The sequence below is a fragment of the Numida meleagris genome, chromosome Z (genome assembly GCF_002078875.1).
Source record: "Numida meleagris isolate 19003 breed g44 Domestic line chromosome Z, NumMel1.0, whole genome shotgun sequence".
Taxonomy (NCBI): Eukaryota; Metazoa; Chordata; class Aves; order Galliformes; family Numididae; genus Numida; species Numida meleagris.
In genome coordinates, this window is record NC_034438.1 from 9,081,027 (window position 1) to 9,102,244 (window position 21,218).

General features: G+C 51.1%; 1 protein-coding gene across 7 annotated transcripts in view; it reads left to right on the forward strand.

The window, feature by feature from the left end:
• Positions 1-19,294, forward strand: part of RUSC2 (RUN and SH3 domain containing 2) — a 54,349-nt gene extending 35,055 nt beyond the window's left edge. For 5 of the 7 annotated variants that reach the window (XM_021381033.1, XM_021381037.1, XM_021381032.1 and 2 more), the window contains 11 exons: positions 2,261-4,339; positions 6,257-7,039; positions 7,540-7,740; positions 8,903-9,046; positions 10,074-10,150; positions 12,765-12,939; positions 13,590-13,695; positions 14,747-14,793; positions 16,317-17,292; positions 17,589-17,759; positions 17,934-19,294. In XM_021381033.1, the coding sequence (XP_021236708.1) occupies positions 2,368-4,339; positions 6,257-7,039; positions 7,540-7,740; positions 8,903-9,046; positions 10,074-10,150; positions 12,765-12,939; positions 13,590-13,695; positions 14,747-14,793; positions 16,317-17,292; positions 17,589-17,759; positions 17,934-18,114 (4,833 nt within the window). In that variant the 5' untranslated portion in view covers positions 2,261-2,367 and the 3' untranslated portion in view covers positions 18,115-19,294. The remainder of the gene's footprint in view (positions 1-2,260; positions 4,340-6,256; positions 7,040-7,539; positions 7,741-8,902; positions 9,047-10,073; positions 10,151-12,764; positions 12,940-13,589; positions 13,696-14,746; positions 14,794-16,316; positions 17,293-17,588; positions 17,760-17,933) is intronic. The other 2 variants (XM_021381031.1, XM_021381038.1) reach the window with 2 other exon arrangements.

The window sequence follows — 21,218 nt, forward strand, 5'->3', positions numbered from 1 at the left end:
GCCTATGCAAACCTTGTCTTCCCACAGCAGCATCTGCAGCAATGTGAGCTGTGTGCTGCTTGGCAGGGCTGGGCAGCAGATGGGTGCTGGTGCTCTAAGCAGCCATGTCCCAGAGGCAGTGGAGATGTTGTGCTTTAGCAATGAGGCGTTTGGTTGTCACCGTCTGTATCCACAAAGTGATGCTTTTCAAGCTGTTGCATTGTGGCAGCACTCAAAACACAGCAAAACCTTATGGGGAGACATGATCTAAGTGTTACAATCAGCTACCAGGGTAGTAACAAGGGAAGGAGAGGTCTGAATGAGCAAATAAGCACTGCAGAACCAGAGGTAGGTTTTCCCACAGTGCTGGGGGATAAATGGGGGCTCCTGCTGCTACATGCACCGTCAGTGATGCACAAGGTTCAAAATGGGGCAGGAACACAGCCCTAGCTGTTGAACACCATTTTCAGCGTGTTTGTGCTAGGCACAGAGCCAGAAGCTGTTGTTACCAGTGGTGCTTCTTGAACAATGTGGTCGTGGGAATCCCTAATGTACAAAATCTCCTCTCAGGAACCAGACGGAGAACAGACTCATTCCTTTCAGCGACTATGGCAGAGGCTGTGGGAAAGGAGCGGAGGCTTGTGAGACAGAGGAGTCAGTGAACAGAGAGGGAAAGGTGCTATAAGCACCAAGAAGTCTATAGGCAGGGCTAGTTTAGGTCACATGGTAGTTCCCTAGATGTGGTCAGGTGATTTTTCTGCTTCAGAGCCTAATTCTGGGTGAATCATCCCAGCATAAGCAGCTGTGAGGGTGTGTTTGCCCCTCACGTGGGTCTCTGGTAGAGTCTAGTCTGACCCACAAGGCTTGTCAGCTCACTAGCACCGCTGTTCATATCAACTTCTACATCACTGGATGTTTGCTGTAAACACTAGGTCTGTTTCCATCTTTCTGGATTTTTTTTTCTGCCAAAATATCCTGTGTCTGTGAGAATCACTATTATGTGTGGGAGAAAGTACTTCGTTTGATCAGCTTTATTTTAGCATCTTTTAATTGCTATTCTTACGCCATGAAGCTGAAAGAACTGAAGCTCTTGATCTTTCTGTAGAGATGTCTCATTGTTTGCAGTGTTGTTCTGATTTCATTTATCCCACGTTTCTCAGTTTCCTCTCTGCACTCTTATGCGCTTTTGCAGCTCTGTTCCAAATCCATTATCATTTCATAGTCACGAACACTGGGCTTATGTAGATAAAGACTCAGATGCTGTTACTGTCACTTTGAAGTCTAATCATGATGGCAGCAGACCTAGGGTCCTGGTGTCCAGAGATCACAGTGTGCGGTGCCAGGATGCTGCGAGCACTGAGGATGCCGGGATTGGATGTGGGACGTGAATTGCTGACCAAGGATGTTTGGGCCAGGTTTTCCAAAACAAAGGATTGATATGTGAGACTCTTAATTTAGGTTTGCATCCCTCAGGATCACCCTGGATCGATGTGTGTTTTTTGGTTGTTTTTTTTTTTTTTTTTTTTTTTTTTTTTTTTTTTTTTTTTTTTTTTTTTTTTGAGGTTTCTCCCTCTCCTTTGTGCCTTATCTGTCCTCCCCTGATCTTCTCTGCATTGATTTCTCTAAACGTGGAAGAGAATGCAAAAAGGAAAACTCTCTCCAGACTGTCCTGAAAGCTCTTGCTGGTTGGTCCTCAGGGGCAGCTGGGGAAAGAGAAATGAGTATGTTCCCTGCTCTCCCATGTCTCATGCTGATGAACATCTTCCTCTAGCTTTATGACAGTCTGCTAAATACTGAACATGAGGTGTTGGTCTCTTAGTGCCTTGGTTGTGTGAATCCTGGGTCTGTGCACTGTGACAGCAGTCCTGTTGTGAAATACATTAAATAACTAGATGAGCAGGTAAGTGTTAGAAAGTTTTCCAGTGCATGTGCAGTGAGTGCCATCAGCATTGAGGGCTTCCTTTGGCCCAAAGCCTGTGCAGTCCTTCGGCCACTTGAGTGAAATAAGTTACCTCAGAGAAGTTTGAAAAGGGTCAGCTGGAAGCACAAGGGTTGTCCCAGGAGACTGGAGGGAAAGGGACATTTTTGTCTTGAATTGTAATGCTTTTCCTGGAGAAAGGTTGCTCAGAACCTTATGCTCAGGTACTTGTACTGACAAGAAACACTCTGTTTAGATCATGAAGTCTTCGGACTAACAAAGGATCCGGTTGAACAAAGAATATTTAAAAATATTCACTGCCTTAACTGAGAAGTGACTTCCTTTGCATTTCTGTCTCTCTAGGTATCTAAATTCCCTCATGAGAAGGGTCCTACCAGTCTCTCATGTGCAGCCACACTGGTCCATGGGTAGCAACAGCTTAACTGATGTCCTGAAGAGCATTCCTCACCATGGATAGTCCACCAAAGCTAACTGGCGAGACGCTGATTGTCCATCACATTCCTCTTGTGCATTGCCAGGTCCCGGATAGACAGTGCTGCTCCGTGAACAAAAGGACCAACCCCTTCTGTCAGCCAGATCTCGGCATTACGCGCACCTCTACCCTTCCAGAAAGAGACCTTTCACAAACCGACTCCTTGGTGTACAGCAGCTTTCTCCAGACTTCTGAATCCTCAGCAGAGGCCTCAGACAACAAAGAAGGCAAAGCAAGGGACTTGGTTGTCCCTAGTGCCAGTAAGCGACACAACCCGTTCTTACTGAACGAGGGTGAAGATCTCAGCATCTTTGGGGATGACTTGGGTCAAAAATCTTTCCACCTTCACAACTCCCTTGTGGGTGGAAAACCTCCCTTTCATCTGCATGAGCTGGCCTTGCCCCCTTTCCACCTCCACGACTCCAACCACATTGTGAAATCCTGGAACATGGCAAGCCGGTCCGGTGTGGTAGATGGGCAAGAGGACAAAATCAACAGTGATGATGTCCAGAAGAGGAACAATGCAAACAGGTGCCACCAGGCCACAGAGCGCATGGAGTTGGATGAATGCAGCTGCAATCGTGGCAGCTCCTCCAGCTTCTCCTTCGATGGTGGTGACCAGGAGTGGAATCAAAATACAGGTGAATCGCTGAGGAATCATGATGCCCTGCATAGCCGGACATGCAGCTGTTCCAGCTCAGAGCTCCAACACTGTCGCTGCTACAGTTCATCAAGTCAGTCTGAAGTGATCGACCAGCAGATGGGTTACATCAGTGACTCTTCTTGCAACAGCTCTGATGGGGTGCTGGTGAACTTCAGTGCTCTCTACAACAAAATGAATGGCCATTCTCGATCTAACCTGAATTCAGCCAACCTGTCCTGCGACTCTTCCTTCTGCAGCCACTCGGACACAGGGGCTTTTTACTTGGATTTGCATTCATCACCCACAGAATCCAAGATGTCTTGTGAGTCGCATCACCTGGAGAGTTCAGGGAAGGCATGTGAGTGTCACCGTTCTTCCTCACCTGTTCTTGATGCTAACTGCAACTCCTACCACCTCCACTGTGAGCCTTGCACTTCAGAGAGCTCAGATCTCACTGCCTGCTTCCAGAGCCAAGCACGGCTTGTTGTGGCTACTCAGAATTATTATAAGCTAGTCACGTGTGACTTGTCTTCCCAGTCATCCCCCAGCCCTGCAGGATCTTCCATAACTAGTTGCTCAGAAGACCAAACCAAAGGTAGCCCAGCCCAGCCCACTGAATACTATCTTTTTAGAAGGCCTGACCTGAGAGAAGAAGACAACAACGTGGAGTGCAGTGAAGAGGAGACAAAGGGAGAAACCACAGAAAACATGATTGAGGGTCAGGTCTATGTGAACGTGTCACCGCCTAACCTCAACACAAGCCGGCAGCGCTCCAGAAGCTATGATCAGAACCTGGACAGGAGTCCTGGCAACAGGCTGGGGTCTTTGGAGCGTATGGTGAGCTGTCCGGTTAAGTTGAGTGAAAGTCCAGCAATACCCATCCAGAGTTCCCCACCAAAGCGAGTGACGTCTTTTGCTGAACTTGCTAAAGGCAGGAAAAAGAACAGCACCTCGCCACCACTCCGCTGCAGTGGAGATTCCTCCTTGGAGTTCTCCCCTATCCCTGAGACACAGCGAGACTGCCCAACCTTCCTTGAAGAAAGAGCTCACCGCAGCCAGAGTCTTCCACCCATGCCCTTCATCCATGGGCTGAACCGGAGCTGTGAGGGCTTCTGTTTGAATCACCCTTTTGGGGACAGACAGGCTTTGTGTTCCACTAAAGATTCAGGACCCAGTGAGACCGTCCCCAGTGGGCATGGGGCAGGTGAGCAAGCCTCTCTCACCTTGCTGACGGAGGCAGATGCCAGCTTCTCAGGTAGTTCTACCAGTGGCCATGGACAAAGAGATGTTAGAGCTCGAGCAGACGGTAAGGAGACAAACTAGGCAGAATGGAAAACTAAATAGAAAGGCTACTCTTTGGGACTAGAGGGGAGCAGCAGAGGAACCTTCATGGTAGCAGTAGACCAGAGTCTGTGCAGTTTGTTTCCAAGCCTGCTAGTCTCTGGAACAAAGTCCTGCTGTGCTTTTATCAGACCCAGATCAGTGCATATAGCTTGTCCTTGTGTTTCTTTAGAAAATTGAGGTTTTCTGCAAACCTGTCACATCGTGTAAGGGAGAAAATTACATTAGCACTTAGGGAGCGTGCAGCTTGGAGGTTTATCTCATTCTGACTCCTTTCTAGGGCATGGTACTCCCTCGTCCCATGACCTGCCCTTAGCTCCCAAGACAGAGATTCACAGATGCTCGACAGAACCACGTTCCTAGCAGGCATAGAGAAAAGAACCATTGAGTACTTTTTTAGTCTTTCTTTTTTGAATCTGTGAGATAGAGTTGGGGAGGGAAATGGCATAGCCAACAGTCTCATCTTGATGCATGGTTCAGAGAGCTTGCACAGTCTCTGCCAGCACTTAAAGTATGAGCTGTACAGGGATTAGAGAATCTGTGTGTCTTTCCCTGGAATATTCTGGCTGTATCTCAGAGTATGTAGTACTGCAGCAGAGGTTCCTCTGGAAAGGCACATGGCCAGTGCCAGGGTAGTTTTCCCTGCACCTTCTGTGGGAAGCCTGTAGTACCTGATATGCTTTCCACATTGATCTTAATGTTACAAGTCCTTGTGAGAAAGCTGTGTAACAGTTCCTTAAGTGGTTGATGTGGCCGTTTCTCCAGCATGGCAGGAGACCTCACTCTGCTCTAGACAGTTGCTGTACCTGCTTCACAAGTATCCAAAATGGATCTCTGACCAGGCTGCTGCAGTAGGTAGCCTCTGATATGCCAAGGATTGCCATATAATGCCCTGCAGATTTCTAGCAGGAGACTGGAAGAGCACTGTGAGTGCAGGTGTGGGACAGATTTTGACCTTTGGAGCAAGATTTTTTTTTCTATTGTCCTGGGGTTTTTTGAGCCTTTAGCATGCGCTTAGTGCAGGATGGCAGGGAAGACAAATCTGTGCTGATAGAAGGCAGCCATGAGAGCAGCTGAGTTGCAGAGAGAATGCTTGGACGGAGCAGCAGCTACTTAGGGAGCGGGAGGAACAGGCGAGCAGAAACTCAGAGAGCAATATATCCTACATCCCTGGCTGCACTACATTCCTATGCACCAAAACAGCAAGGCTGTAATTAGAGCTGTGCTGAGAACTCCTGCTGCAGTTGGAGAAGGAGCAGCCTCACTCCAGCTCAAAGCAGCGTGCAAGCCTAGATGATCTGATAAGAGACCAGAGAGAAAGCAAGCCCTGCTAAATGCTAGCTATAGGGAAGGAGGGCAGGCACAACCCATGGGGAGCCAGGAATGCTTGGATTAACATCTGTGGTGCTCATAATACCTCTGGCAGGTTGGGTGAGTTCCCTGCACTTCTGAGAGGAAGCGGTCCTTTGATATATAAAACTCCGCTGTACTGCAGTGCATTGAGCTGTATCTTTGGGGATTGCCTGGACAGAGGCAGGTGCCTGAGGCCATGGGTTCTGCTGTACTGGGATGAAGGAATGGGGAAAAGATGGGAAGCTGGTGACGCTACCAGGAGAGAGAAACTCCCAGTACAGCACCCTGCTCTTCCAGACAGCTGTCAACACCTGAAAACTTCATTTGGAGCCACATGCCCTTACCCTACCAGTTCATGATGTGTGTAACCAGTTCAGACTTGAACGACTCATCTTTTGGGGCTGGTCTCTAGCTTATCCTCTTCCTCCCGTAGTTGAGAGCATGTTCTGTTTTTCCTGTGATCCACCATATTCATGATGACTGTCACTTTGCTTGTCCTCACATACTATCCCCCTTTCTCTCTCTAAAGGTGGAGGTGCAGACAGCAAGCCTGTGGTACGCTACAGCAAGGAGCAGCGTCCCACAACGCTGCCCATCCAGCCTTTCGTTTTCCAGCACCATTTCAGCAAGCCACCCAAGGCCCGTGCTCTGCACAGCCATTTTGCTTCCAGCCTTTCTCAACTCTACAACTTGTCCAGCAACCGACCTGCCAGCCAGCAGATCTCTTCCAGTTCCCACCCCTCTGCCGCCCTGGCAGAGCAGTCAGCAGTGGCAGGGGGCCAAGCCCGTGGCATGCTCCTGACCCAGCGTTCAGTGGATGGAGCTGCCTCCCTCAACGATGGCTGCATCAAGAAGCCAGCCCCTGAGACAACCCGACCATCCCCACTGGGCAGTTACTCTCCTGTGCGATGCAACGTGCCTTTCTTTCAGAGCGTGGACTCCTCTTCCTCGCCCACCGCTGAGCGAGCTGGAGAGAGCCAGCCTCCCAGGAGCAGGTCCTGCCCCATCTCTGCCAGCCTGCTTCCCACCAGGTCTTCCCCTGCTGTCAGTGCCGTGCAGCCCACTCAAATCACCAAAGTTGATGCCCCGAAGCAAAATGAGAACCCCAGGCCGGTTCCCAAGAAGGAGGCAGCTCTGGAGCCAAGCCCACCATTCTCTGAGTACCGACTCCACAGCAGGTCCCTCCTGCCCCTTTCACTGAGTAGCATGCCCATGAGCCGAGTGGGAGCCCAGGCAGATCCCCACTGGAGGCGTGGCAGCGAGACCAGCAGCTCTGGCCCTCTGAGCAGCATGGGGGGACGGCCCCTCAATGGTAGGTACCCATCCACTGGTATGTGCTGGTGGAGAACATCTCCAGCTCCCTGCCCATGGATGCTCACCATAGCACTACCCTTCCTACAGCCACAACCTGGGCCAAAATTGCATCTGGGTGCTGCGGCACCTGGTAGCCCCCCTTATCACTCTGCCTGTGTGCTAAGAGCATGTTCCTTCAGTCTTGACTCCTACACAGTGTTTCCAAAGAGGGATGCTGATCCTCAGGTTACCCATGCCAGGTGCTGGCACCATGAATCTGCTCTCCCTATGCCTGCAGCCACCAGGTTACTCAGGCTCCTGCCCTGCTGTGCCTGTATGGCCTCCACCTCCCGCTGTATATATGTGCTAATGTCCTGAAATGCCACTGGACTTCAACTAACTTACTGTCTCTCTTTCTCTGTTTTTCTTCCTTCTCATCCTTCTCTCCCTGTTTGCCCTCCACGTCTTCCTGTTTGCTCATGTCCTCCCACCTGGCACACACTGCCTGCGGCACTGTAGCGAACCACCTCTCCCCTCAAGCACTGAAGTGGCGAGAGTACAGGCGGAGGAACCCCCTGGGCCTGGACCGTGTTTCAGGGCTGCCCAGCTTAGCCAGCAGCCTAGACAGGAAGCAGCAAGAGCCCCGGATGAACCGGGGGAATCCCATCTTTGAGTTCCCTGGCACTCTCAACACCAGCCATTTCCACTGCAAGCTGAACGGTGCGCACCACCCTTCTGCCGTTGGGTCTGGGGGTGACCTCAGGGCTCAGGTTCAGAGTCCCAGCTATGCCTGGCCTCATCACCACTCTGCATGCTCTGAGAAGGAGTGCTGGTGCATCTACTCACAGTGGGGCTGTAGTGTACAAGAGGAAGGTGAAAACTGCTTACTGATGGGTACAACTTCTGGAGCCTCCCTTCTTCTCCATGAGCTGAGAGCAGTCAGGTCTGGCTCTGGGCAGTATTGAAGGGACAGTTCAAACCTCAGCAAGTGCTCCAGGGCTGTGTGCAGCTTGTAGTTCATGTCTCACACAGGAGTTGCGGCCCTTGGAGATCTTGTGTCTGTGCCCTGCAGTGTCTGCTTGTCTGCACCAGCCCCATCAGCATGCTAGATGCTGGGCTGTAGCTCTCATGAGGCAGCTTGTTCATGCTTTGCCATTAAGGTCTTCCCTGTCCTCCAAAAGCTAAGCAAGAGGGGCTGAGGGAGGGTGAGCTGATTTTGTCTGAACCTTTGAGAGTCCTCCTGGGGAAACAGTAGGGTATGTGGGAGGGAGAGTATTCTCATGGTCAGCTCCAAAGCTCTACACCTCCCTCTGCCAACCCAAACAGCTTCTCCATCACTCTTTTGCGGGAGAGTGCCTGATATGGAGCTGAAGAAACAACCTGTAGGAAAATGAAGCATTATGAAAGAGCATTCACCGAAGTCTCCCCTTGAAAACAGAGCCCCTCCAGAGGACAGGCAGAAGGCATGTTGTTCATTGCCTGTGAATGCCTCTGTCCCACACAGGGATTCCCTGTGTGCTCTTTTTGTTCAGCTTATGTCCCTGGTGCGGCTACCTGCACAGCAGCCCTGAGTCTGGCACATCGAGATTTTCTCTAGCACAATCCCGTGAGGGTGAACATCCCTCAGTATCTTCCAGTGCCAACAGTCTCCCAGCCAAGCTGGAGCTACACGCTGGGTTGGTTGTGAGATTCAGCTGTGGGGCTGAACATGTGTACTGTTCCTGGGGGAGTGACAAGCCTGTAGCCTTGCTGCTCCAGTCTTGGTCAAACAGGTGGGAAGACTCCTGGTGCAGCTTGCTTCTGGGAAAAGCAAACTGTATGCAGAGGCTTTCGTATAAGGGCTTGGATTTAACTCTTTTTCCCCTCTCTCTTGGCCATGCAGGGCAGTCTATGAAGCAACTCCAACTTACCTACACTGACTTCTTCCCTGACTACTTCTCGCTAGCTGAGAAACCCCCTGCTGAGTTCTGTCTCTCCCCAGATGGCAACACAGAATCCATCTCTATTGACTTGCTGCAGAAGAAGGGTGAGTCCATGTGTCTCTTGTGGCAGTGGAGGAGAATGGAGGGTAACATAGCATAAGGTGAACAGTGCTTCTTTCTCTCTCTTCTCTGTAGTCTTAATGATTTCTTTCCCTGCCCTCTTCTGCTGTAGAATCGTAACTAGATATTACCCTGGACAGCCAGCACATGTTCATTTTCCTTTGCACCACACCGTATGCTAAAAAACACGTGTCATCTACTTGTTCCAGGAAGTATGACAAGAAGGGACCACAAGAAAGTGTAAAGAGAGCAGGCAGGCACAGGAGTATGAACCTATGGCACGGCATGCTGCCATCCCATTTCAGTATACAGGGCTAGACCTGTGGATCTGTGTGGTGTTGCAGATGGGCTAGCCTGAGTTTTAATCATTCAGGTAAAATGTCTTTTGGGTCCTATATGGTGAATGTAGTTTATATAACAGAGTGGGAGAAAGGATTTCAAAGCAGGACAAGATGTGATTGTGATGACTGATGACAGCTGCCTATGTGTCATGTCAGAGATGAGGGATGTGCAGAAAGGTTCCCATGCCTTTACCAGTTGTGTGTTGGTGATTGCTAGATTGCAGCTTCTCCTCTATCCCACTATTGTTCTTGCATCATGCTGATGCAGATGCCGGATTAGCCACCACTGGCTTGTTAGTGATCATCATTATGTGGCTCCTGAATATGTCCTTTCTGCCCTGTCATTGCCTCAGAGCCCATCTCTGGTCCCTCAAGAGGTGGTGTGTGGAGGTGATGTTTCCATTTGCTGTGGGAATATTGACAGGGTGTCTTGTCCTTCAGCCTCTTCTAAAGATTGTTGAACTGTCAGGCTGATACATGGGTGTTGGAACCAGCAGGGATAGATTTGCTGAGGATTTAGGAAGGGCTCTGCATGTTTTTGGCAGAGGAGGGATCTGTGCTGACGTGGCCTGGAAACGCCATGTCTGATGCATGATTTCTCTGTCAAGTGTTTGGTCTGGGTCTGTCCTAGAAGCCCCTCAGGCAGCTCTGACTCTGTATTTCCCTCTAGGTCTGGTGAAGGCAATCAATACTGCTGTTGACCTGATTGTGGCTCACTTTGGAACCAGCAGAGATCCAGGGGTGAAGGTAAGTCTTATTTTTCTTATTGCTTTTTACCATCATAAGTGATAGGGAGAGGATGGAAAAAGACTGTTTTTCCATTCTCTTCCAATTCAAAAATTAAGGGGCATCAGATAGAGCAAGTAGCAACAAGAACAAAACAAAAATAGGCAGTGGTACATCATGCAGCAGACAGTAAATGCGTGACAGTTCTGGCTCCACGATGTTGGGGATGCTAAACAATTACATGGGTTTAAGGGAAGATTGGAAAAGTGAAGGGGAGGGAAATTCGTTGATATCTACTAAGTACATAGGAATCAGATCTACGTTAGGTTGTTCCTGAGTTGAAATTAGCTGTAGGCAAGGGGAACATCAGCAGGGAGTACTATATACATTTACTCTACTGAGAGTGTCTCTTATTGTTGTGGTTCTACCCGGCAGGCAGCTAAGTACCACGCAGTTGTTTACTCACTCTCCTCTCCAAGTGGGATGGGGGAGAGAATCGGGGGGAAGAAAATGAAAAAACCCACAAAGTAGAACTTATGGGTTGAGATAAAATATAACTACAACTGTTGACTAAGGCAGAAAAGAAAGAGAAATGGAAAATAATAATATTAATTGAAATGATATGTATATTTACAAAACAGGTGATGCACAATGCAACTGCTCATCACCTGCTGACCAGTGCCCAGCTGGTTCCCGAGCAGTGGCTTTCAACTCCCTTTAGGTTTAAAATTTATTTGCATGATGTCGTATAGTATGAAATATCCCTTTGACCAGTTTGGGTCAGCTGTCCTCCTGTTCTGTCCCCTCCCAGCTCCCTGTGTCCCCTCAGCCCCTTTGCTGGCAAGACTGTACAAGAAGTTGAAACATCCTTAGCTCTGTGCAGCACTGCTCAGTAACAACTGAAACATCAATATGTTGTCAACACTGTTTTTCTCCCAAAGCCAAAACATAGCATCATACCAGACACTATGAAGAAAAAAATAACTCTGTACAGCTGAAATCAGGACACTTATGTACTTACTTATGGTCCTTAAGGAAAGAGAATACCAAGCTATGTGGATTTCTGGTATCATGCAGTACCCCAGCTCTTTTTTCTCGTACAGTGGAAAGTTATGTCTCACTACTCCATCTGTCCTCTGATTCCGTTCTGACATCTGTAGCAGAGCATAACACAGTATCCCCAGTCCCTTAATGTATGACATGGCTTCATAATAATAAAAAATGCATTAGTCATTGCCCATCTAGGGCAGATGGTCTTTCCCTACGGCCATTACCACAAACCCACTAGCATCAGAGTGCATGTAGGTTGCCCATGGGACTGACTGTCTGCTTGCGTCTCTCGTATCTCCCATTTCTAGAATAACACAGCCAGAACAAAGTTGCACGTTTGTCCCAAAAATGTTTTCTGTCCTATGATACTCAGCATTGTTTGTGCTGCCTCCTCTCAAAGCTGAATAGTCTCCTTCAGTTACAGGGACTCTGGGGCAGCAGTGTGACTGTTTGGAGGTGACAGCTGCCCTGGAGTGCCATCCCCAAGGAGAAACTTGACTAGGACATGTTCCAAGCTCATTCAGACTTATCACAGAGCCCAGGGTAATTAGCCCCTAATTACAGTTGTCTCTGATGTAGAGATTGCCATGCAGTGTAACTGGAGCTGGTTAGATTTCCAGTTTTTGAAAACTTCACTGTTATTTTCCTGTACTTGCTGTGTTGGTTTGGGGAATAATTGCAGTATTCGCCCATTACATTACCTGCTGGACAACACTGTGGTTTTGATCTGACTTTTCCTTATCCATCAGTGTGCCAAGGGCTGAGCATTCACCTGTCAAAAGGCAGCACACATCCCTGATGCTCGAGTGCTCAGTGGATCTGGCAGGATTATTCCTGACAAAGAAGTTCAATCTGAGTTCAGGACCTTTGTGGACCCATGCCAACTGACCAGTGTAATTCCAGCTCAGCTGGTAAAATCTGTGCCCTGAACACAACTGCCTGGGACCTCCAATATGTGCAAGGTCCAGGGCTGACGTCTTTCGATTGACCTTTGGCAGCTGAAGGATTGCATGCAACAGAATATATCCCTGCTCTGCTGAGGCTGGGCTCTTAGATGCTTCTTCACCTCATCTTGGGCTCTGTCCAGTTCTTTTGCTGTCACTCTGTTTATTTATAGTAATCCTCGGGAATTATAGCTCAACTTGTCACTGTTAAGTGTTTCTTAACTCCGCAGTGCTGGAAGTTTGCTACTTCCTACTTCTAAAATAGCAACATCAAAATCTTCTATGACAGCAGAAAAAACCCCATCTCTTTCCTCCCTCCAGCTGCAGCCTTGTTATACCCATGGGGAGAGCTGGGCACCCCTTCTAACTGGAACATCCTGTTTCCGAGCTGAGATATTCTTCTCCCAAGCTCTTGCCTCATCCCAGTCTGGGGCAGACCTTGCAGAGAGCAACCCAGAATTGCTGTCTGAGGCAGCAAGGGTGAAGGGAAAGCTCCTGTTCAAGGAGCTGCTGAGCTTCATCATGGCCTGGATATTGCCTCCAGGGTGTCTGTAGTAGGCAGGTGGGTGTGGACTGTTTGCATTTGTTTGTACCATGCAGAGCAATTACTAGCCCTCTCCTTGTTGTCTCTTCTCCTGTAGGCCAAACTTGGGAACAGTTCCGTGAGCCCCAACGTGGGTCATCTCATACTGAAATACCTGTGCCCAGCTGTCCGGGACATCCTGAGTGATGGGCTCAAGGCCTATGTTCTGGACATGATCATTGGCCAGAGGAGGAACATCCCCTGGAGTGTGGTGGAAGCATCCACCCAACTAGGTAAAAAAACAGACAAAACAAAAAAGAGCTAACCTAATGTGTAAGAAAATTTGCACACACTACTTGCTGCCCTCAAGTATGCTCATGACACCTGCACCGTCTGCTAGTATCAGCCTGCACCCTGGATTTTGGCAGTTGCTACCATCCAGGAAAACTCCTTTCTGAAGTTGGAGATGATGGGTCCACATTGACTTCTGTATCAGGAAGAGTTTACACCCAGGGCTGGGAAGCATCCTGCCCTGTTTGTGGCAGATCTCTAGCTCTAGGATTATCTCTGATTGCAGACACCCCAAATTATAATCCATGCCCCACCCCTGCAGTATTCTTTTTGCCTGACGATTCTGAGCTAAAGGCCATGATTATACCTGTAACGTGGGAGACAGATTCCTGGAGCACTTCCATCTATTGACACTCTCTCAAAGTTTTGGAGTGAAAGCCTTAGAAGGACCTATCTCCTGTGTGGCGCTGGGATGTTGGAATGAAGTGAACTCATCTTGATGACTGTTGGAGGGCTGTCCGGGTATGGGAGGCAGGTAGTACAGGCATGGGAGCTCAGCCACATTCGGTCTTTGCCTGAATGCTGCTTCTCATGATGTTGTTTTGGCTTTGTTGACTACAACAAATCCCAGTGTTTCACTTTTTTTCTGTAGGCCCCTCTACCAAGTTGCTGCACAGCCTCTATAGCAAGATCAGCCAGTACACGGAGCTCACCAACCACACCATGCGGTTCAATGCGTTCATCTTTGGCCTCCTCAAGTAAGCAGACTCCTGGGCTGACTGCACAGCACTGTCCAGGGCTGGCAGCAGGTGCTGCTCCTTGACTGCAAGCAGACACAGTTGCCAATGAAAAGAAGGAAACCTGGGAAGCATCTCTCCAAGCTGTAGATGAGAGAAGTTAGAAGCTATGAGCTTCAGGGAACTCCAAAGAGATTAAAACTTACCCTAACTAGGCCAAGGCTGAGATGGGCTGGTTGTAGCCCACTGAATTATATTGTCAGCTTGTTCTGGCCCCAGAAGGTTAGGTGCAAAGTGTCTGTCTGACAGGCTTCACACAGGGATAAACATAATGTATGCATAATTTGATCCTGAAAATCCCCGTGTCACTGCTTCCTGGGGTTGGAGTGAATCTCAGTGCATGACTCTCAGAAAGCCCTGGTATAGGACTCAAGGCTGATCCTTCTAGGCTGGATGAGGATTGTACACATTACGCTCAGTTTTAAGCAAAAAAAGTCAGTGGAGTTCCATCTCTGTGCCTTTGATGTGGTGAGTCCTGTCAGGATAGTATTTCCCCACTCCTCTGCAAGATAAGACCTTTGACTCTGGCAACAGAGTCTGTAATGTCTCCAAATGCTGGGGGACCCCTAGGAGCAAGCTTTGGCCTGCTGACCCCACCCAGGCTTACCTAGCTCTCTTCTCTTGGCACAGATCACCAGCACATTTTGGGCCAAGCTTGACACAACAATCTCATATTTGTAGTTGGTTTGTCTCTTCTATGTGAGCACTTCTCATAAAACTTGAGTCTGCCAGAAGCACAGGAGCTAAGAGATGTGGAAACTTGCTGAAAACTGGCTCTTAGGTGTTACAGTTGCACAGTGTCTCACTGCAAAGCAAATAGGATGGATCCTTGACTGGCTGGGTGGTCAGTGCATGCTGATGGAACTGAGTCCATTTCTGCAGGTCTTAATGTTCCCTGGGCTATGCTGTGTAAATGCTTTTTTCCAGCCACATTTCTAGAACAGCAAGGATTAAGGCCATGAGTTGATTTTTGCTTTTTCTCTCCTTTCCTGACTGTGTGCTCTTCCTACAGTATCCGGTCCTTGGAGTTCTGGTTCAACCACCTCTACAACCATGAAGGTAAGAGGCTGTGTGCTGCAGGAAGGACCAAATTCTGCACATTCTGCAGCAGAGATCTAAGCTCTGTGACATGTTTATCTCCTGCTGGTGTCTCAGCCTGTGCTGCTGCCTCCTGCTCTGAGCTGAAGGATTATACTGTATGCAGTCCTGGTGTAAATGTTGCTGGAGGGCTAAAGGGAGGGAGGTGGAAGTCAGAGCTCCGTGCAGCTTCTTCCACCTGAGCTGTGGAGAATCTGGTAACTGTGTCCTTCTCTGATGCAGCTGGTACACGGGACTATCACCTACAATACAGATCGCTCAGTCTACCCTCAAGAGATCAGTCTAGCCCTCCCCAGATGCCTGTGTCTGCTGCCCAGTGCCTGAGAACTTTGTAGGGCTGGAGACGGAAGCACTTACCTGAAGCCCTTCAAGCATGGGAAATAGAAAGGAAAACCTTCTGTCAAACAAAAAGCAGATTTTCCTTCATGTGTCTGTTATTTGGGAGTTGTTTTTGTTCGGGGTTTTGGTTTTTTTTCCCAAACAGAAGTGTTTCTGAAGTGTGTAGATAACCCAGCTGCATGATGCCTCGAAGCAGCACAACTAAGTGCTAAGTGCACAGTGAGTCAGAAACCCTTGACATGCTGAATTCTGTGAGAGTGCTGCTGGCTCAATGCATGCTCAGCCCAAGCATTAACTCCAGCCCAGTATCTTCTGGCAGGTTTGGGGGCTGACAGCAGACATTGTTCAGGTCTGTTCGTGCAGTCAGCACACAGTCACACTTCGATCACTACTTTTTGCACTGAGAAGTGTAGCAAGAGAAAGTGCTCTGGTTTTCTGGAGGAGAATACTACCCTTGCAAATCTTCTGGTTTTGTCTGGCTCAAGACACATTAAGAGCTGAAGTGTGATGTAAGTCTGCCAGATTGCTGAAGGCTAGGCACAGGGTGTGCAGGTAAACTGCTAGTCCTGTCTGCAGTGCACATTTGTCATCTCACTGCAGTCAAATGTACAAAAATCCTATGCCAAACTCTTTCTCCAGTAATGACGGCTGACAATAAAGCCAGTGGCAGGGCAGTGTGGAAGCGGCCCAAAGAAGTGTAGGATGCTGCAGGTGCAAATTCCAGTCTGTTTTCTGTTAAGATCCGCAGCTGAGCCCAGCCAGATCCCTGGAAACGCTGCATTCTGCTGTCCCCAGCGCCTCTCTCCCTGTAGGACACTGGTGCTGGCCCAGATCTGCAGTTTCTCATTCATATCCAGGAGGTGGGAGAAGAGAATCTTAGTGTGCCAACTCTCTTCAGTGCTTTCTGTTTGCACCCTACTCTGACGGCATGGTTGTTCCAGTGGGTCACCTGCCAGGCAGGTAGTGGCTGCAGAAAGCAGGATCTTAACCAGTTTGCCCAGTGCTCCCTGACCCAGTATTGAGCCTCGTGCTACAGGCACAGCTGTGATCAGAAACCAGCGCTCACTTCCTTTGTTCAGTGGTTTCTTGGTGGCTTGGCAAAGTCTCAAGGGACTCTCATCTAATCAATGTCTCTTGCCCTACAGATATCATCCTGGCACACTACCAACCGGTGGGCTTCTTATGCCTGTCTCATAGTGTGTGCCAGCCTCTTTTTGAGGAGCTCCTGCTCCTGCTGCAGCCTCTCTCCCTGCTGCCCTTCAACCTGGACCTCCTTTTTGAGTACCACCTGATGCAGATGGGCAAAGAGCAGCAGCAGCAAAAGGAGCTGCTGCGTGTGAAGCAGGACCTGCTGCTTTCTGCACACTCCACCCTGCAGCTGATGCGGACGCGGGGCAGCAGTGAGGATCCCGACGGCTGCAGCACTGCCCGTGAAGCATGCAAAGTGGGTGGCAGAGATGGTGGCGTGTCACCAGGCCACAGCCCTGAGCAGGCTGCAAGTGAGAGGGTCAAGGGAGTGGGAGCCTCCTGCGGAGATGGGGACAGAGAGGAAGAACGGAGGAAGGTGCGAGAGAGCACGTGGGAGGGGAAGAAGGACAAGCAGGCGGGTTGGTGGTACCAGCTCATGCAGAGCTCTCAGATTTACATTGAGGGCTCGACTGAAGGCTCGAAGTTCATCCGTTATGAAAAGAAGAAGGCTTTGAGTGGTGTGCCCGGTTCGGCTGAGTCCCACGAGACACCACCCCCACGTGAAGGGGTGGTGGAGGGAGCAGAAGCATGCCACATTGCCGAGGGCAGCCTGGAGGAGAAGCCCAAGGCTGCCAGCAGGCCAAGTCCTGAGACTGTGGAAGAGCCCCTGGAGAAGCCCCAGCATGTACCAGGTGGTGAAGAGGTCAAGGAACGGAGCTGGCCCTTCTGGATGGGCAGCCCCCCAGACTCGGTGGTTACAGAGCTGAAGCGCAGCAAGGAAAAAGAGACGGGGACTCAGCTAAAAGTGGGAGCAGCAGCAGCAGCCCCCCAAGAAGAGAGCAGTGCCAGTGCGTCAGAGGCCAGCCAGCCCATCAAGTGGGGACACTTGTTTGGGTCCAGGAAGGTGCAGAAAGAGCCCAGGCAACCTAACAGGTAGGGACACAGGTGACTTGGGGCTAGAGGGGCTGGTTAAGCTGGAGCTGCAGCAGTGTGGTTGGGAGTCACGCAAATAGCCTACCACTGGGCTACACTATAGTGGCAAATCAAAGGTAGTGAGTGAACAGAGAGACCCATCACACCTGGTGTGTCTAGAGCTTGCTGGGTGCCCTGGAAAGGAAAAAGCCTGGGGACTGCAGGGTATGTTGTGCATGATCCAGATCCCTAAGGCATGGCATTACCATGAGACGCTGGCTTCCTCACCATAACCGGCTTCTGTCTCATCGTTGCAGGTTGCCCTCTGGCTGGCTGAGCCTGGACAAGTCTGTGTTCCAGCTGGTGGCCCAGGTTGGAGCAAGCATGTGGAGAGAAGCAGCCCCTGAGCCAGAACCCCCCCAACCAGAGCCTCCTGAAGTATCACCTGCACCACAGCCAGCCCGAGGACTGTGTGCCAGCCCTCCCTGGTGAGAGATGACACGTGGCTGAGGACGTAGTGGGATGGAGTTGTCATAGCTCTGCCTGTTGTGGCAGAGGGGAGGGAGGCAGGGGGTGTTTCTGACCCCACTGTGGTCCCCAGACTCCAGTGGGGTAAGCATGCTGTGAGGATCTCACCCTTTCTCCTCTCCTTTTGCCCACAGCGAGGTGAAAGCTCTTTGTCATCACATTGCCACCGAGGAGGGACAGCTGAGCTTCAACAAGGGGGATATCCTGCAGGTCATCTCCAAGGTGGACGGTGACTGGCTGAAGTGCAGTCTCGGCTCCGAGAAGGGACTCGTGCCCATCATGTACGTGACCCACCCGGAGGACAAGGACTATTGATGTGGCTGACTGGCCAAGCACAGTACCGTGGGCTGCTGAGGCTCCTCTGGGGATGCCCAGAGAAGCAAACACAGCTTCTTGCTAGTTTCTTACCTTTCTTGCCATTACAGAATACAGTAACCGTAGGTGGTTCCTTCTTGCTCCTCCTTGTGCAGCTGCCAAAGGCCAAACTGGCCCGTGGAGCCTTCTGCAAGCTGTACCTCGTATTGCCAGGCATTGCCGTGCATGCAGCCACACCAGGGACCGTTAGAGCCCCCTCCACCCCATGCCATCTCCAGCACCCATAGGTGGTGGGTTTGTATGTAGCAGGAATCGAAACAATCCCTGCCAGAGCAGCACTGGCTCAGTTTCACGCTGCAGGGTGCAGGAGGATGGCCCCTCCCGGGGGTGGCCGTGCAGCCTCCAGCACCCCGATGTTACTGGGGTGGGAGCACCGTGCACTGCCAACGCTGCCCGGCCTCGGCCTCGGGAGGGAAGGGGTGTTTGTGTGTGTGCAGAGCGAGGTTGTGTGGGGTTGTGAGGAAGGCACGTGGATGTACAGTGTGATGTAGGTTCAGGTGAGGTAGTGCCACCCTGTGCAGAGATAGGTGATGTGGGGATGTGCCCTCCATGCCGGGCAGGTCACCTCAGATGCCCTGGGGTGCTCAGTGGAGGGAAGGTGGGAGGGGAGGGAAGGGGGGTGAGGGCAGGGTCCCTGACAGGGCTAGGGATGGGATGCTTTTGGGGTTTGGGGGCCGTGCTCCCAGGAGGAACAGCGGGGGAGATGGGGATAGGAAATGCTCCCCGTGGTGTGAGTTTGGGGGATAAGTGTTGTGCACGAACACAAGGGGCTGCTGGGAGTCCAGGGCTCCTCAGCAGAGGCAATGTCAGTCAGTCCCTGCCTTGCCATGCTCTTGGGGTGGTGTGGGGATCCTCACCTGCCACTGGGTGGGTGACAGTGTTAGTGAAAGTCCGTGCCAGTATTTGGTGCCTTGGCCAGGCGGATGCTGCTCATGGTGTCATGCCTGAGCTGGCTTCCCCATGGCGAGGGGCCCTGGTCTTGCAAGGTTACCTCCTGCTTGTACATCGCTTAGCGGACGTTGCACCATATTTAATTTGTATTTCCCTGTTAGAACGAGGTGTCTCGCCTTTATTTATTTCTTTATTTATGATGCATATTAATTAAAAGGTGCTGATTGAGCTCCCTTGTTTCGCAGCCTTGTCATTTCACCCTGTCTTCAAGAAGGGAATGAGGGGTACCTATGCTTTGCCCTGCCTCCAGCCACAGCCAGCACCAGACCTTCAGAGTGAGATAGGTTGCTCCCCTACGAGATAGGTCACTGCCCCAGGCCAGGGTGCCCTCCTTCTCCTACCTGTATACCCAGGGATGGCGATGCAGCTGAATGCCCCCCAGCCCAGGGGGTTCCTAATCCTGGCAGCACCGGTGATTTGACTGTGGCTGGTGGGAGCTTGGGCTGTGGGGCTCTGCAAGAGCTGGGACTCCTAGTCACTATATGGCTTCCTCGTGCTCAATCTGCAGTGTGGGCAGAGACCAGTGTAGCTGTAAGAGCAAAGAGAGGGCAGATGGCAGCCTCCCTCATGCAGGCTCAGTCCAGCGAGCAGCACCCTGCAGTGCTGTGGACTGGGGTGTCCCTATGGGATGCTGCCCTGTGCTGGGCTGCTCCCTTGTATGGCCATGGCTGGGCAGGGTTACGATGGATCCCCCATGCACAGCATCCTGAGAGCTGAAGCTCCTTCCCAGCCCAACACCCAGGGGTCTGGGGTTTGTGCAGGACTGGGAAGCAGCAGCAGAGCCCTATGGGGGTGGGCAGAGGTGGATGGGCTGGGAAGGCCCTGCAGGTCCCACTAGTGGGTCAGCCTGGACAGGGAGCCATGCACAAGGATACCTGGAGTCATAGAGTCATGGTCCGGGGTCATCGGGATGTGGCTATTCTGTGGGGCAGAGGCTGCAGCCACGGCTGTGTCTCTGCTGCTGGGAGCAATGCAGAAGCTCCCTGGGGGGGTGCAGGATCCTGGGAAGGGAGGAGGCACCTGATCCCAGCACCCCGCAGAGAGGTGGGGTGGAATGCTCACAGGGCAGGCCGGGCAGTCCCAGCACTGAGCACACAGCTGCTGTGTGGCTGACCTTCATCGGGCCCTTCACTGGCTGCCTCAGTGCCCTCATTAATACAATGAGGCCCAGGAGGTTTCTTCTGTGGTAGCATGGCCCATGGGAGGCTGCCACGGCCCAGAGCACTGCTTCCCCTTTCCACCGTGCTCGAGGGGACACGCCTCAGGGCAGCAGCTGTGAGCATCCCAAAGTCCCCACGCAGGGGACATGTCGGCAAGGCTGGGACTCCTTGAGAGCACCCTGCAGGGAAGCCTGGGAGGAAGATGGGGAGCTGAGCTCTGCACAGGGCTGGGCGCCAAGAGCTGCTCACCAATGAGCTCTGTGCCCCAACCCTGCAACACCTCAGTGTTTGAAAAGTCCAGTGGCTTCTCGCTCAGCTTCAGAAAGGGAAAATGCATGCAGTGAGGAAACTTGGACAAGATCTCTCCGAAGGAAGCAGTGTGGTCATGCAGTGTCCTGCAGCCCACAAAGATACTCCCGAAAGGGCAGCCTTTCGGAGCTCCTGGTATTAAAAGGCAGAGGGGAGCCAGCAGGGCAGACCGCCAGGGCCAGGGGCTGTTCAAAACAGACAGTGCTCTCCTAAGAGCTGAGGTCACAGCTAGGTGGCACAAAATAGCATCAAGCAGATAGGATGTCAAAACACAGCAAGACAACAGAGCAAGGAGCCTGTAGGAGCAGCCGGCAGTCCTTTTGCAGACACTTTGAGAGCTGTAAATCTGCCCCACCCCAAAAAGAAAAAAAGCATGTCATGTTGCTGGGAGCTCAGGGCATGAAGAATGGAGAGAAGACAGATCCTCAGTGAAAAGCGAAGGGGCTCTTTGTGTTGACCTCACAGTGGAGGGCTCTGGTGCCAGCCTGCAGGTGCTGAGATATCTGCTGTCCCCACATCTGGGGGTGGCATCACGGCAGGATGTGGTCATCAGTGTGGGAAGGGGATTTGTCAACCCAACAAAGCAGGGTCACCCGAATCCATGATGCTGAAATCAGTCTGCAC